The following is a 14,481-nucleotide window of genomic DNA, read 5'->3' on the forward strand; positions in this document are numbered from 1 at the left end:
GATCAGACTGCCATTTTTTTTCTATTTATAACTTTGTAAATATTTTTAAAATATATTTTTTATATATTTATTTAAATAACAAAAATTATCAGACTTCAATTTTTTTACATTTACGTTTTTAAATGAATTTTTACATTTAATTAAAATAAAAATCAGACTACTGTTTTCCAGTTATAATGTGCATATATTTAAATATTTTATCAAATGTTTATTGATTTAAAAACAACAACAGTTATAATATTTGATAATTTATAATTTGTGTATATTTGTAAAAAAGTTTAAAAATATAACTGATAATATAATAATAATAATAGTAATTATTATTATTATTATTATTATTATTATTATTATTATTATTTGCCTATTTTTTGTCATCTTTGTGTTGTCATATTGTTTTATCAGACTGCCAATTTTTGCTATTTATTATTTTGTTTGTTTATTAAAATAATAACAGTTAAAATAATCTGACAGACTTCCAGTTTGTTTGTGAAAAAACATAATTTAATAAATAATAATAATAATGATAGTGATAATAATAATAATAATTTCAATTAAAATCAGACTGCCATCTTTCTAATTAAAATTTGCATATATTTAAAAAATGTAAAAAACTTTATTAATTTAAAAACAACAATTTATATATATATATATATATATATATATATATATATATATTTCATATTTTACAAATGTATTTTTATTATTATTATTTGCAATATTATTTATTAATTTATTATTATTATTATTATTGTTGTTGTTGTACAATATTTCTAAATGTATTTTTTAAATGTTTATTAAAATAATAAGTTTTTTTTATTTAAGTTTTTGAAAAGAAAAATAACAAGAACAGTTACAATAATCAATCAGACCTCCAGTTTTTTTTCTATTTAAGTTTTTGAAAAAAAAAAAAGAAATTTTATAAAATAAATAACAAAAAATTACTTTCATTTCAATCAAAATCAGACTGCAATTTTTAGAATTGCATTTTAAATATTTTTTTTTATTTTTTATAAATATATTTAAATATTTTTATTAATTTAAAAACAATTATAATAATTGATCATAATTTGTGTACCTTGTGTAAAAATCACAAATATAATAATAATAATAATAATAATAATAATAATTGTTATAATCATATTGCTATAATAACAATAGCAATATGATATCATACTTATGATTGCATAGTGTTTCACATACTATATTTTTCCAAAATATACTGTACATTATGAAGTATTACCTTACCTTATTATTTTACCTTATTATTTTGCACTTTAACCATTTTTAAGATCATTTGTAGAGTCTGGTATTCCAGACCTTTTTGACAGCCTGCTTATACTATTAATTTTCCTGGAAATTTCCCTGTCTTCACTCTAATGTTTAAATGGCAGCTTATGGACCACAGTGTGGCGTTTGTCTTTCATCCATGTAAAATCCGAACCCAGAGTTAGATGTTAAGTGCCTTTTCCTCATTCAGTCTCTTTGTATTTTTCTTTGAATGAATAGATTTATACAGATTGGGCCAACCACTACCTAGCCAAGTCCGGACACAAACGCCTGATTAAAGACCTCCAACAGGATGTTGCCGATGGCGTTCTGCTGGCAGAAATCATTCAGGTTGTAGGTAAGATTAAAGATAGAAAAAATCATTTTCCATAATTCAACAAACTCCCCTTCATAAGAAAAAAAAATAATACATCAAACCTACAATTTTACTCCACCGTACCGGTAATTCTAACCATAATGAGGAGTTCGAGGAGGAGGACTGGCAATGAAATGGACACACATGAGTATAAGGAAACTCACCACCTTTATTATTTTCAATGTGTCTTGAAGCTGTTTTATGAGATCAGTTTCTGAAAAGGGGCAATTTGTGGATGGTTTATGAGGCTACAAAGTGAGCTGTGAACATTTTATTAAGCCGAAATAAAATAAACATGTGCCGAAGGAGGATTCCTGTTACACATACAAAATCCTGACGACCACACCAAGTCAACGATGTGTTCATAAAACCAACAAACAGGTATATTATGGTGTTACTTTAATTCACTGATATTTTTCATCTTTCCGTTCAGCAAATGAGAAGATCGCCGATATCAACGGATTCCCAGAGAGTCGCTCTCAAATGGTAAGACTCAAAATTGGTTTATCGCAATTTCTGTCCTTCATGTTCAGACTGTCAAACTCAAAAAATGACAGAAAAACCAACATAAATGTAATCCATACGGCATGTGCTCTATATTACAAGGTTTCGTTAGAGGAACACACTGAAATCTAAACCTATAAATCCGTTTTTGGGTGAACTGTCTCTTTAAGAAACAACCTCAGCGAGTACAATGGCTGGGCTTGTTGACCTTAAAATCCTGGTGTTAACCAGCATGCTATAGTCTGTCGTCTCGCCAGTGGTCTGGATATACATTGTAATGTCACAGGAACACCGCAGGACGGACCCACAGGGTTGCAAACCACAAATCTACCCTATTGAGCACCATCTGTTAGGTTATATGCCTTGTTCACCTGAGTGAAGTGTGTGAAGCAAACCAGCCGTGGGTGTGTCCATATTTTTCTCTTCAACAGATTGAGAACATTGATGCCTGTTTGGGCTTCCTGGCAGCTAAAGGAGTGAACATAAAGGGACTTTGTGCCGAAGGTCAGCAGACGCACACTACACTAGTGTTCTTTAATATTTGAAACAAAATGTCAAAAGGTTTCTTTTCTTTTTCTACCAAACCAGAGATCCGCAATGGCAATCTAAAGGCCATTTTAGGCCTGTTCTTCACTCTGTCGCGCTTCCGTCAGCAGCAGCAGCAGACTTTGAAACAGGCCTCCGGCAATGTACAGCTGCTCCAGAACAACCAGGCCCAGCGATGCGCCAGTCCTGCCCTGCCTCCTCACACGCCTCCCTGCAGCTCTCCCTGTCCTTCTCCCATCCACCAACACTACACCTCCTCCTCATGTGCACAGAAACCACAGACAGACCTGCAGTCCAGGTATTATTCTCCAACTCATATACTGAATAGCTTCTTCGTAGACATAGATTCCACAGCAGATGGATTAATTAACTTTAAAAAGATAGTACACCCAAAAATGTCAATTTTGGCATTGATTACTCACCATATTGTTGTCCCAAACTTGTAAGACCTTTGTTCATCTAGGAACGCAAATTAAGATATTTTTGATGAAATCTGCATAGACAGCAACACAACTGACACGTTCCAGGGCCCAGAAAGGTAGTGAGGACATTGTTAAAATAGTCCATGTGACATCAGTGGTTCAACTGTAATGTTATGAAGCTACAAGAATACTTTTTGTGCAATTAAAAGAATACTTTTAAGTCTTACACACATGTTCAGACCTAACACAGGAGCCGATGTTCTGACTCTTAGTCCATCGCCTGTAGATTCTGGTTCAAATAAGTAAGGCTGGAGAAAAAATTGCAAGTCATCCTATGTTGAAATCTGCAGACATGTTACGAAGACTTTTAGGGTTAGTTGTGTTCCGAATGAACGAAGGTCTTACGGGTTTTGAATAGCATGATTTTATTTTACTTTAATTTTATTTTACAAGACAGAATACAGTGTCATGAGAAAATGTTATTATTTTAATCAAAATTCTCATTTTGAGCCTTTTGCATAAATTGTGTGAATATTTTAATGTTATATATTTCTGATTCTCTTAAACTACTTTTTATAGCTTTTTAAACTTTTTACACTCTCAACATTTCTAACAAGTACCCTTTTATTTGCATTTCTAATTTCCCAGTTCTGTTACTTCCAGTGTTGTTTTAGTATTATTTTGTATAAGCTATTATAATATTTATTAATATTTTAAAAGTAGCTTTTTTTTGTATTTTTATTTAAATTGTAGTCATTTTATTTTATATGTGCTTTGGTCATTTTTATTTAATTTTTTATTTAGCTTTATTTTTATTTCAATATCAGTTATAGTTTTAGTCATTTTAGTATTTCCACTTAAACCGCTTTTCATTTTCTTTTATGTCAGTTATTTGCTAGGCCAACTGTTTTTTTTTTCAGTTTTAAGTTTTTAATCTAATATTTATATTTTATTTTATAATTTCAATAAATAATAATCAGATTTATTTCAATTAACAAAAACATTTTGGTCACACTTTAATTTAAGGTCCAGTTCTCGCTATTAACAAACCATTAATTACGACTTTTGTCTCAATAAGATCCTAATTTGTTGCTTATTAACAGTAAGATTCAAATTAAATTAAATTCAGAAATTGAGTAGGATTAGGGATATAGAATATGGTGCTGAATAGGTGCTTTATAAGTACTAATAAACAGCCAATATGTTAATAAAAGTCATGCTAATAAGTAACTAGTTAATAGTGCGAATTGTTCCTTGTACTAAAGTGTTACCAATATTTGTAATAGCTTTAGTTTTAAAGGGGACATTGGATGCAAATTCACTTTTACACGGTGTTTGCATAAAAATATGTCTTAGCAGCATGGACACAACCACCGTACAATCATATAAATTGAATCGCTTATTTTTTTTAATACCCAAAAAACCTAAACCGTCTCAATTATCAAGCCATTTTGATTTTCTGTGCAGTATGATGTCATAATGCTCAGGCTCCGCCCACGGCTACTAACAGACTGTCCCTTATTAGCATATTTCCACAACCAGTTGTCCACCATTTTCTCTGCGTTAGAGCAGCTGTAGTGACAAAAATTCCTCGTAAGCATTTTCTCCCGACATCAGAGCCTCTGAAGCAGAAAGCAGAAGAGAGGGGCGGGGTGAACAGTAGCTCATTATCATTTAAAGTGACATGCACCGAAACGGCTCGCTGTGAATAAAGCTGTTGTTTTACATGACTATTGAGATATTTTAACCAAAGGATCATACCAAGACTCTAAGAATCATACCAAGTTTGTGGAAAATGCGTATCCGATGTCCCCTTTAATTCACAATAGCAACACTGGTTATTTCTTCTTAACACTTAACACTTCTTTTCTCTCCATCCCTGTTTCTTTCTCTCAATCTTCAAAGTCATCCATCGAAAGACTCCCATCAGAAAAAAGCTGTCAGACTCTCAATTGCTCAGAAAAAGAACTCTAGGTCAGCTTTCAACATTTCTATATCACACATGCTTGATTTACCTCTCCTCATCCTCCCAGTATATTACTACACAACAGCGCCATCTACTGGTGATATTGTGATTCCACACAATCCAATCTTGTGTCATCAAGTCCAAAAAGCATGTGAATCCTCTTCAATAGTCATTCTGTTCTCGTTCATATGATCAGATGTGGATTTTATAAAAAGGTCACTGAGGTTTGTTTATATAATTGGCACTCCAGTCTTGTGTTTTTGCAGCATAAATAGTTATTGTTTAAAGAGAAAGGATGCGCTTGTTCTGACTGAATTTCTTGTCAGGCTTCCGAGCCCCTCGATGAGGTCGGGTGGAGAGAGTAAACCTCGAACCTCAAATGCCAACAGACGCAGCCAAAGCTTCAACCAGTGTGACCGATTAAAAGCATCAATCTCTGCCAGCGCTCATGAAAGAGGTGAGTTAATCGCATTCATTTACACAATCCATGTGGTTTATGTAAGAGTATGTAAGGAGTTGTTTGTCAAAAGCTGTGTATATTTATTACAAGTCCCTTGCTCAATAGCAAAATGAATTACTCATCGAGGGATTCAAACCAATAACCTTTCACCCAGATCTTTAACTCTTTAACTATCACCGTCCCCCAGGTGGGACGCCTAAGTTTACTTCACCATAAAACAAATAAATCCTAATCTAATCATGACAAGCTATACATCGTTGGAAAGGTCTAAGACTCCTAAATAGATATTTTACCATATGTTTGTGATAGAAGTTATGTAGGAAAAGTAATAGATTAATATATGTCAAGAGTGCAACTTAAAAAATCTACATCATAACATGAGTTCTGACCTTTTCAGACCTTTTTCTGACCGGTTCAAAACTTGAAATCTCAAAATTCATCCGTTGAAAGGCATTTTCTAATCAGACATTGCATTACCATGGAAAATGTACATCAAAATCATATTACAAAATGTTATATTTTGTTACATTTTCATTCATGAATTATAAAAATTAAAATGTCTGGATAGTGCATTTTCATGTCTGTTTTAAAAAATGGAAGTGGCAGTTACATGTGAAAAATTTTAGAGATTTTTCTGACTTTTCCATGCTCAAATTGGTAAACACAAATCTTAGAAAATGCAATTTATAATTAAATATATTAATACAAATTATTACACAAATATGATTAAATATAAAGAAAAAAGCATACAAATAAAATGAACTTTTCATCTGTTGGGCATATTTCAACAACATTTTTTTAGTATTTTCACTTGAACATTTTTCTTGCTCAGAATGAGTGATTTAAACCATCCTCCCTCGATTTGTCCAATCTCCGAGTTGGGTAACTGCTCATAATGTTCACAGTTTTATGATTCTGTAATTGCATATGCTGTGTTGTTGACACATTTTTGGCCCACTGTTGTTTCATTATGGCAAGCTCGGTTTACTTCAGCATTGAGTTATTTAGGGTGGTAACCCCTCCAACATGTCACATCGTTGAGCGCATGTGAATATGTGGATTTTTGTATTCAAACCATAGTCTTTAAACCATATAAAGTAATTTTCCTTGTTTGCACGTGCACGATGTACATGTCTGTGTGTGGTTTGCATGGAGCTGCACGCTGGTGGCTCTGGTATGATGATGATGGTGATGAGGTGTTTACTGCTCACTGATTCAGCTCTAATTAGTGTACTTGTGGCAAAACCAGAAGAAGAAGCCGAGAGAGAGGAAAAAGTCAGTGATTATGACAAAACGTTATACGGAGTGAGATTGAGCACTTAGGAAGACATGCAAAGAAGTTGAGACTGTTATGTATTTTGCTCGGACTGCCTGTAAGGTAAGCACTGTTAAACTGAATACTCATGCAGCAGGCTGGTAAATAACTTTGTAATTAAATAATCCATATGAGGGAAACCACCATTTTAGCAGTGCAGGGAAATGATATTGATTTTCCACTGATGAAATTAGGAAAATTGTGCAACTGAACAGAACAGAGTTTGGTTTCATCACATGCAAAATTTTCAGGCGTGATTCATGCTGACTTTATATAATATGTAATGTGAGCTTGACAAATAGTTTTAATGATTAGTCACATGAAAAAATGTGCCTTGGAAATTATGTTTGTATTTAATTAAATAATCAATTTCTTCACAGTCTCAAATATCAAGAAACGCTTCACAGGGTGGACGATGTGGCCAAAATCATATAATGTTATGAGTGATTTTATTTCACTGTAACAGTGTATCACGATATATTTATTTTTGCTTTAAATAAGGTCTTTATGTTATCAACATTTTTGATACCAGAGAAATTTCATAATTCTTGTCACAAGTGCCAATATCACAAAAAATACCCTAAATTAAACACAAAAACACCTCAAACTTACTGAAGACAAATAAACAGTCAACGATTAAATATGAACAAGAAACTAATTACAAGCAATAGGATTAAAAAGCTACAGTAGAACTAATAAATTAGAAACATTCATTGTATGAAGTACAATCAAATGTATAAAAAAACTAGTGCTGTCAGTCGATTCAAAATTTTAAACCTAATTAATTACGTGATGTTTCGATTAATTAATCTAATTAGTCGCAAAATAAATTTGACTGTTAAATACCCACAAAAGATTATTTAAAGCTATTTTTGTGTTAAATGAGAAGTCCACTTCCAAAACAAAGATTCACATATAATGTACTCACCCCCTTGTCATCCAAGATGTTAATGTCTTTCTTCAGTCGTAAAGAAATTATGTTTTTTGAGGAAAACATTTCAGCAGTTTTCTCCATATAATGGACTGATATGGTGCCCCGATTTTGAACTTCATAAATGCAGTTTAAATGCGGCTTCAAACGATCCCAAATGCAGTTGTAAACGATCCCATTCAAGGAAGAAGGATCTTATCTAGCGTAACGATGTCTTATTTTCATAAAAATAATACAGTTTATATACTTTTTTAAAAATCGTCCTATATCGCTGTTTTATTTTTTTTTGTTAAGGGTGTTTGATCTTCTTTGCATGTTCACTTTGCAAAGACTGGGTCATTTTGAAATGATTTTTGAAGTTGAGGGAGAAAATACGACTGGAGTATTTCAACATGCCCTAACTGTCTTGAGGCAGAATACACAGAGTTCAGGGAGAGAAAGGCAAAACGAGCGTTTGAGATTAGAAAATATTTAAATTGTATTTTTTTTATGAAAATCATTTCGCTAGATAAGACCGTTCTTTCTCGGCTGGGATTGTTTACATCCACATTTGGGATCGTTTGAAGCCGCATTTAAACTGCATTTTGGAAGTTCACAATCGGGGCACCATAGCAGTCCATTATATGGAGAAAAATGCTGTTCTTTCTTTTGGAAGTGGACATCACCTTTAAATGAGAAATGATCAAACAGACATGACAAATTATGTATATTCAGATATTTAATTTGATTCAACATAAAATTTGTTACACATAAACATTTAGGCTGTAACGTAAACTATGGAACATAAAAGAAGATAATTTGAGAAACATCTCAGTATTTTTTGTTCATGCAGTGAAAGCCACTGGTAACCAAAACAGCTTTGTTACCAACTGTCTTCAAAATAAAATAAAGTTTTAAACAACATGAGGGTGAGTAAATGATGACAGAATTATTTTTTTTTGGGTGAACTATCCCTTTAATGTTATTATTAGTAGTAGTGTTATAAATTTTTGTATAAGAAACTAAATCTGTCAGCAGATGGCAGTAAATGTCTTTATGAGTCTTTTTTTCAATTCGTTCAAACAGCTGATAAATTCAGGAATTTATTAAATGGCTAAGTTTTAGTGATGACTTAGCAACATCATGTGAGTGCATAAACGCAATAGAATCGATAGTCCAAAATCTCTACCAGTTGACCGGTTGGTTAATCGTGTCTACTGGTATATCGCTCACCTCTACTTCACAGTCAGTCTACTGTTTTAAACGGCATGGTTTTATCTCAAAACAAATATTAATACATCACATCACATACTTCAGATATTTCTCTTCATGGTTCAGGGTTCCTTTTTTCAGCACTTCATCCAGTATGCTTGCTTTCATATTTTCAAACTCCCACGGGCATCACACTTGCTATGTCTATGTGCAACAGCTTGAGTACACTTACTAGCATTTGAAAGATTTGACCCACTTTCTCTCTGTTAGAGTGGCTATTTGACCTCCCTACTTGGCCAATTGCCTGTTACAGTTAAAATGTCCAAAAAGTGACCCAAAGCAATTCAAAAATATATATTTTTACTCATTTTTGGCCTGTCTTAAAGGGATAGTTCACCCAAAAATGACAACTCTGTCAATAATTACTCATCTTCATGTCGTTCAAAACCTGTAAGACCTTTGTTCATCTTTGGAACACAAATTAAGATTTTTTTCATGACATATGAAAGCTTTCTGACCTTGTATAGACAGCAATGCAACTGACATGTTCAAGGCCCAGAAAGGTAGTAAGGACATTGGTAAAATAGTCCATGTTGTGGCGAAGTCCTTCTAAAGTGTTATTTTTCATCTTGAATTTGCAGAGAAAACCACACCATCACCCATAATGGTTGATCATGGACCAGTCAGCTCTTCCATTCCTCCACCCAGCTGCACCAGCACCACAACCACCACCTCTAAACCCTGGAGAAGCAAGTCGCTCAGTGCTAAACACACTGCTACATCCTCCATGGTCACGGTTAAACAACCACCCCCAGATTCTCTTGAGGTTCCTCCCAAGGTGATCGCCCAAAAGACCATGCTGGAAAAGCTCAAGCTGTTTAATAGCAAAACGGGTTCCAGAATGTCCAAGGTCATCAGTACAGAAGATGTCAGTGCAGTTGAACCAGAAGAATCCCAGATTTGCCCCATTCACCCTGAAGCCCACCCTGAAAACCAAAGATCTGTAACTCCCAGCAGTTCCGGTAGCTCAAGTCCCAAGCTAGCACTCAAGGGCATTGCACAGTTGACACTTGGAAGGGCTTTGGCACCCAAAACAACCTCTGCAAAAGCGACTGAAAAAGTTAAAGAGAAGTCAAAGCCTAAAGAGAAAGACAAGCTCAAACAGCCTCCTGTTACAGAACCCGAACATCTTAAAGGTGACACCAAATCCAATGGACATGTTGCACCCGAGACTAAGAAATCTGTTCCCAAAGGAACCAAAGCCAAGAAAGACAATGCCAAATCAGCCATGAGTGGGATTCCTAAACCAAGCCAGGGAGGAAAGGCTTCAGCTGCGAATAAGACTGTGGCATCGGCCTCTAATGGTGCGGAGGCAGAAAAATTACGCAGTGGAAAGATAGGAGGTCTGTCTGTGCATAAAGGGCAGAAAGACAACAGAAACTACAGCTCTACATCTAGCTTGGCATTTTCAGAGGGGAAAAGTTGCCAAGATCTCACTCAGACCCACTCAACAGCCAGCAATACAGTCAGTGTACAACTTCCACAGCTCCAGCAACAATACAACCATCCCAACACGGCCACTGTTGCCCCATTCATGTACAGGTGACACCTTTATGATAATTTTAATTTATTATAGGAGAATTTCCTGATAATTTACTCACCCCCATGTAATCCAAAATGTTCATGTCATTCTTTCTTCATTCGCAAAGAAATGAAGCTTTTTGAGAATAACATTTCAGGAATTTTCTCCATATAATGGACTTCAGTGGTGGCCAGTGGGTTGAAGGTTCAAATTGAAGTTTCAGTGCAGCTTCCAAATCCCAGCTGAGGAATGATGGTTTTATCTATCAAAACAATTGGTCGTTTTCTTAAAAAAAAAAAAAAAATTACTTCACGTGGGCATAAATATGTAATGTGTGAGGTCGAGCTAGTGCAAGACGAGCATTTGTGGTTAAAAGTATATACATTTGTAGTTTTCTTAGAATATGACCAATTAATTTGCTAGATAAGAGCCTTATTCCTCAGCAGGGATCGTGTAGAGTCCTTTGAAGCCTCATTAAAACTCCAGTTTGGACTTTCAACCTGTTGATCCTCATTGAAATCCACTATATGGAGAAAATTCCTGGATTGTTTTCCTCAGAAAACTTAATTTCTTTGCGAATGAAGAAAGAAAGACATGACATCTTGGATGACATGGTGGGTGAGCAATTTTTATTCTGGAAGTAAACTTCTCCTTTATCCTAGATTACCCTTGGTTCTGAACTAGAAGGTTGTCCTGTCTCTATGTACAGTAGGTCTCAAACAGAAATTGATAAGACTGGGCTAATGGCAGGATTGGAGGAAAGGAGAGAACGAACAGGCCTGTGCAGCAAATCCATCCATACTTCTCTGGAAAACCTGACAGGTAAACATGAGCATATTCATTCACAACAACAACAACAAAAATCCACAAGCAGTGATTAACACTTCAAACAGGGTTCAAACACTTTAAGACATTTAAGCACAAAAGACAAAAGAAATGAAAATTTTTGGCAAACAGGTCACCTAAATTTCATTTTTGACAAATCCAGGTCATTTACCATAGAAATGTGATGTTTTTTTTTAATAGTCCCAGCTGTGGTCCAACAGCTGTGGTCCAATCACCCTAAAAATTTGCATGTTTTCCCAAAGGTTTTGTGAAGTTTTGAGCTTTCCTTTAGGCTTTACATTTTTCAACATTTTTTTGCTTATCAGTGCATTTCATTGGAAAGGAAGATGCTTTGCAAGTGTTGCTTTTTAAAATATAAACGGGGAGGCGTTTCCCCATCTCATCTCACACACAGCAAATTTCGAGAGAAATAAAACAAGGAAATTATTTAAATGCAAAATCAAAAAAATGCAATTCACAAGTGTGTATTGAACCGGGGATGTCGTACCGAACGGTTCGATAGTATATTGAGTATTGTGACATCCCTAGTTTTGGCGCTACACTCTTGAACCCCTAAAAAACAGTACAGAACCGTTAAACTTGAGTTGTGACTAAAAATGTTTGGGAAGCGATGTTGAAATTGTAACTGATAAAAAAAATAAATAAAAACTCTAACCATACATAAATATTTGGCTACAAAATTACATCAAATGAATCAAAGAGGCTGCTACTCAGGGCCAAAAATTAATCGATGCAAAGTGAATTGTTTCAGTGCTTTATAGTGATTCTTTTTTTAATAATTCATAGTAAATCTGTTCAGTGATTCATAATGAATCATTCTAGCAAATTATTTTAGTGAATCATTAAACACTTCGCTAAAATGAATGTGATATCCCAGGACAGTCGTGATAATTTCCTGATAATTTACTCACTCCCATGTCATCCAAGATGTTCATGTCTTTCTTTATTCAGTCGAAATGCCAGAATGTTTTCCTCAAAAACCTTAATTTCTTTTCATCTGTAGAAAGAAAGACATGAACATCCTGAATGACGTAGGGATGAGTAAATTATCATAATTTTACTAAAATTCTACTGAACATTTTCCACTGAACAAGTGTTGCTACTTTTAGGTACTTACTCCCTAACTCTAATGCATAGTTTGGACAAGGTCGTTTGCAGTGTATAAAACAACACTGATTATCTATGAATAAGTGAACACAATGAGGCCAATGTCAGGCTGGTCTGTGGTCTGAACAAGAAAACAAAACAGCACTCATCTGCATGCAAAAGGCTATGGATGTCAAGGAGTTGCCAAGGCCTACCAGCATGTGTGTGTGTGTGTGTGTGTGTGTGTGTGTCCTTTCTCAGTCTGTCAGAACTTTGTGTAGAGAGAAAAACTCTTCTCTGCAGGGGAAGTTCCCTAAGCTGGTGTAGACATGAGAGCTGTATTCTAATTTCCCCTCTCTTTTCCATGGAGGAAAGGAAAAGGCAGGACCAAAGTCACAAGAGCTTCTTTCACGAATCAATCGGCACATTCTCTGGGAAAACAACTCAGAATGTGTCAGACAGACCATTTATCCATCTTAATAGAAGTGTAGGAGAGTCAGGGACACGTTGCCACCAGGAAAAAAAGGCTTGGGACATTAATAGCTCTGTGAAGTCGTCTTCTGCAACCAAGAAAAAGACCTGCACCACTGGAAGCAGACGTTAATGAATCGCCTTCTCAATGGACCAAGCAGGAAGTTATTGTCAGTTGGCATCTCCTCTCAAAACAGGAGGAACTAGAGATGGTTCTTATGAGGACACCTCAGACAACTGCGCCAGTCTTAAAAGAAAGGACAGGTTCTTGGGTGTAGACAGTTCTGGAGGACCTCCAGCATCTTCTAAATGGCTGGCTGAACACACTCAAGCAAAGGTTTTGAATGAAGGGGAAGTTAACACATTTAGCTGTGTATATCAGCTACATTTGAGCCAACACTCTTGTGTGTGGGATGGAATTGCTCGTGTTAATGAGGAGATTCTTCTAACCATGTTGGATATGTTTGAGAAGCATGAAAGTAAGTAGATGTATGTGATGGATAACTCTATGTTTTAAATAGCTACTGAGTGGTATTTACCACACCTTTTTGTCGCTTTTTATTGAAAAGATAGTAGAGAGAGGAGGAATGGACCTGTGTCTTTTATATTAGCATGTGTGTGAACCCTTAAGTCTTTTCAGGTACAGTTGAAGTCAAAAGTTTACATCATACAGAATCTGCAAAATGTTAATTATTTATATAAGAGGAATCATACAAAATGCATGTTATTTTTTATTTAGTACTGACCTGTATAAGATATTTCACACAAAAGACGTTTAAAATCGTAAAAATGACCCCGTTGATTCTGAATACGGTGTTGTTACCTTAATGATCCGCAGCTGTGTTTTTTTTTTGTTCGTTTGTTTTGTTTAGTGATAGTTCCTTGTCTGTCCTGAACAGTTAAACTCCCCACTGTTCTTCAGAAAAATCCTTCAGGTTCCACAATTTATTTGGGTTTTTAGCATTTTTGTGTATTTGAACCCTTTCCAACAATGGCTGTATGGTTTTGAGATCCATCTTTTTACATTGAGGACAACCGAGGGACTGATATGCAGAAGGTTACGGAAGGTTCAAACGCTCACTGATGCTTCAGAAGGAAACACAATGCATTAAGAGCCAGGGGGTGAAAACTTTTGGAATTTCAAGATCAGGGTAAATTGAACTTATTTTGTCTTCTGGGAAACATGTAAGTACCTTCTGTAGCTTCTGAAGGGCAGTACTAAATGAAAAAATATGATATTTAGGCAAAATATGAAATGAATGTACACATCTTCATTCTGTTCAAAAGTTTTCACCCCCGGCACTTAATGCATTGTGTTTCTTTCTGAAGCATCGGTGAGCGTTTGAACCTTCTGTAATAGTTGCATATGAGTCCCTCTGTTGTCCTCAGTGTGAAAAGATGGATCTCAAAAACATACAGTCATTGTTGGAAAGGTTTCAAATACACAAAAGTGTTCTTTCAGTTCTGAAAGAGGTTGTTTAAGGTTTTTACAGCCTGCAGGAATGCACTTTAACACGTT

The 14,481-nt window shown here is 34.9% G+C and overlaps 1 protein-coding gene across 2 annotated transcripts in view; it reads left to right on the forward strand.

Annotated features, from left to right (window-relative positions):
- The window catches only part of nav2b (neuron navigator 2b), a 96,508-nt gene that overhangs the window by 8,938 nt on the left and 73,089 nt on the right, over nt 1–14,481 (forward strand). Inside the window, exons 2-9 of one of the 2 annotated variants that reach the window (XM_051099596.1) lie at nt 1,507–1,624; nt 2,076–2,128; nt 2,578–2,650; nt 2,735–2,990; nt 5,020–5,088; nt 5,407–5,537; nt 9,619–10,579; nt 11,272–11,381. In XM_051099596.1, coding sequence (XP_050955553.1) covers nt 1,507–1,624; nt 2,076–2,128; nt 2,578–2,650; nt 2,735–2,990; nt 5,020–5,088; nt 5,407–5,537; nt 9,619–10,579; nt 11,272–11,381 — 1,771 coding nt within the window. Of the gene's footprint in view, nt 1–1,506; nt 1,625–2,075; nt 2,129–2,577; nt 2,651–2,734; nt 2,991–5,019; nt 5,089–5,406; nt 5,538–9,618; nt 10,580–11,268; nt 11,382–14,481 lie in introns of both variants that reach the window. The other variant, XM_051099597.1, reaches the window with a different exon arrangement.

This window comes from Labeo rohita, chromosome 25 (assembly GCF_022985175.1).
Source record: "Labeo rohita strain BAU-BD-2019 chromosome 25, IGBB_LRoh.1.0, whole genome shotgun sequence".
Taxonomy (NCBI): domain Eukaryota; kingdom Metazoa; phylum Chordata; class Actinopteri; order Cypriniformes; family Cyprinidae; genus Labeo; species Labeo rohita.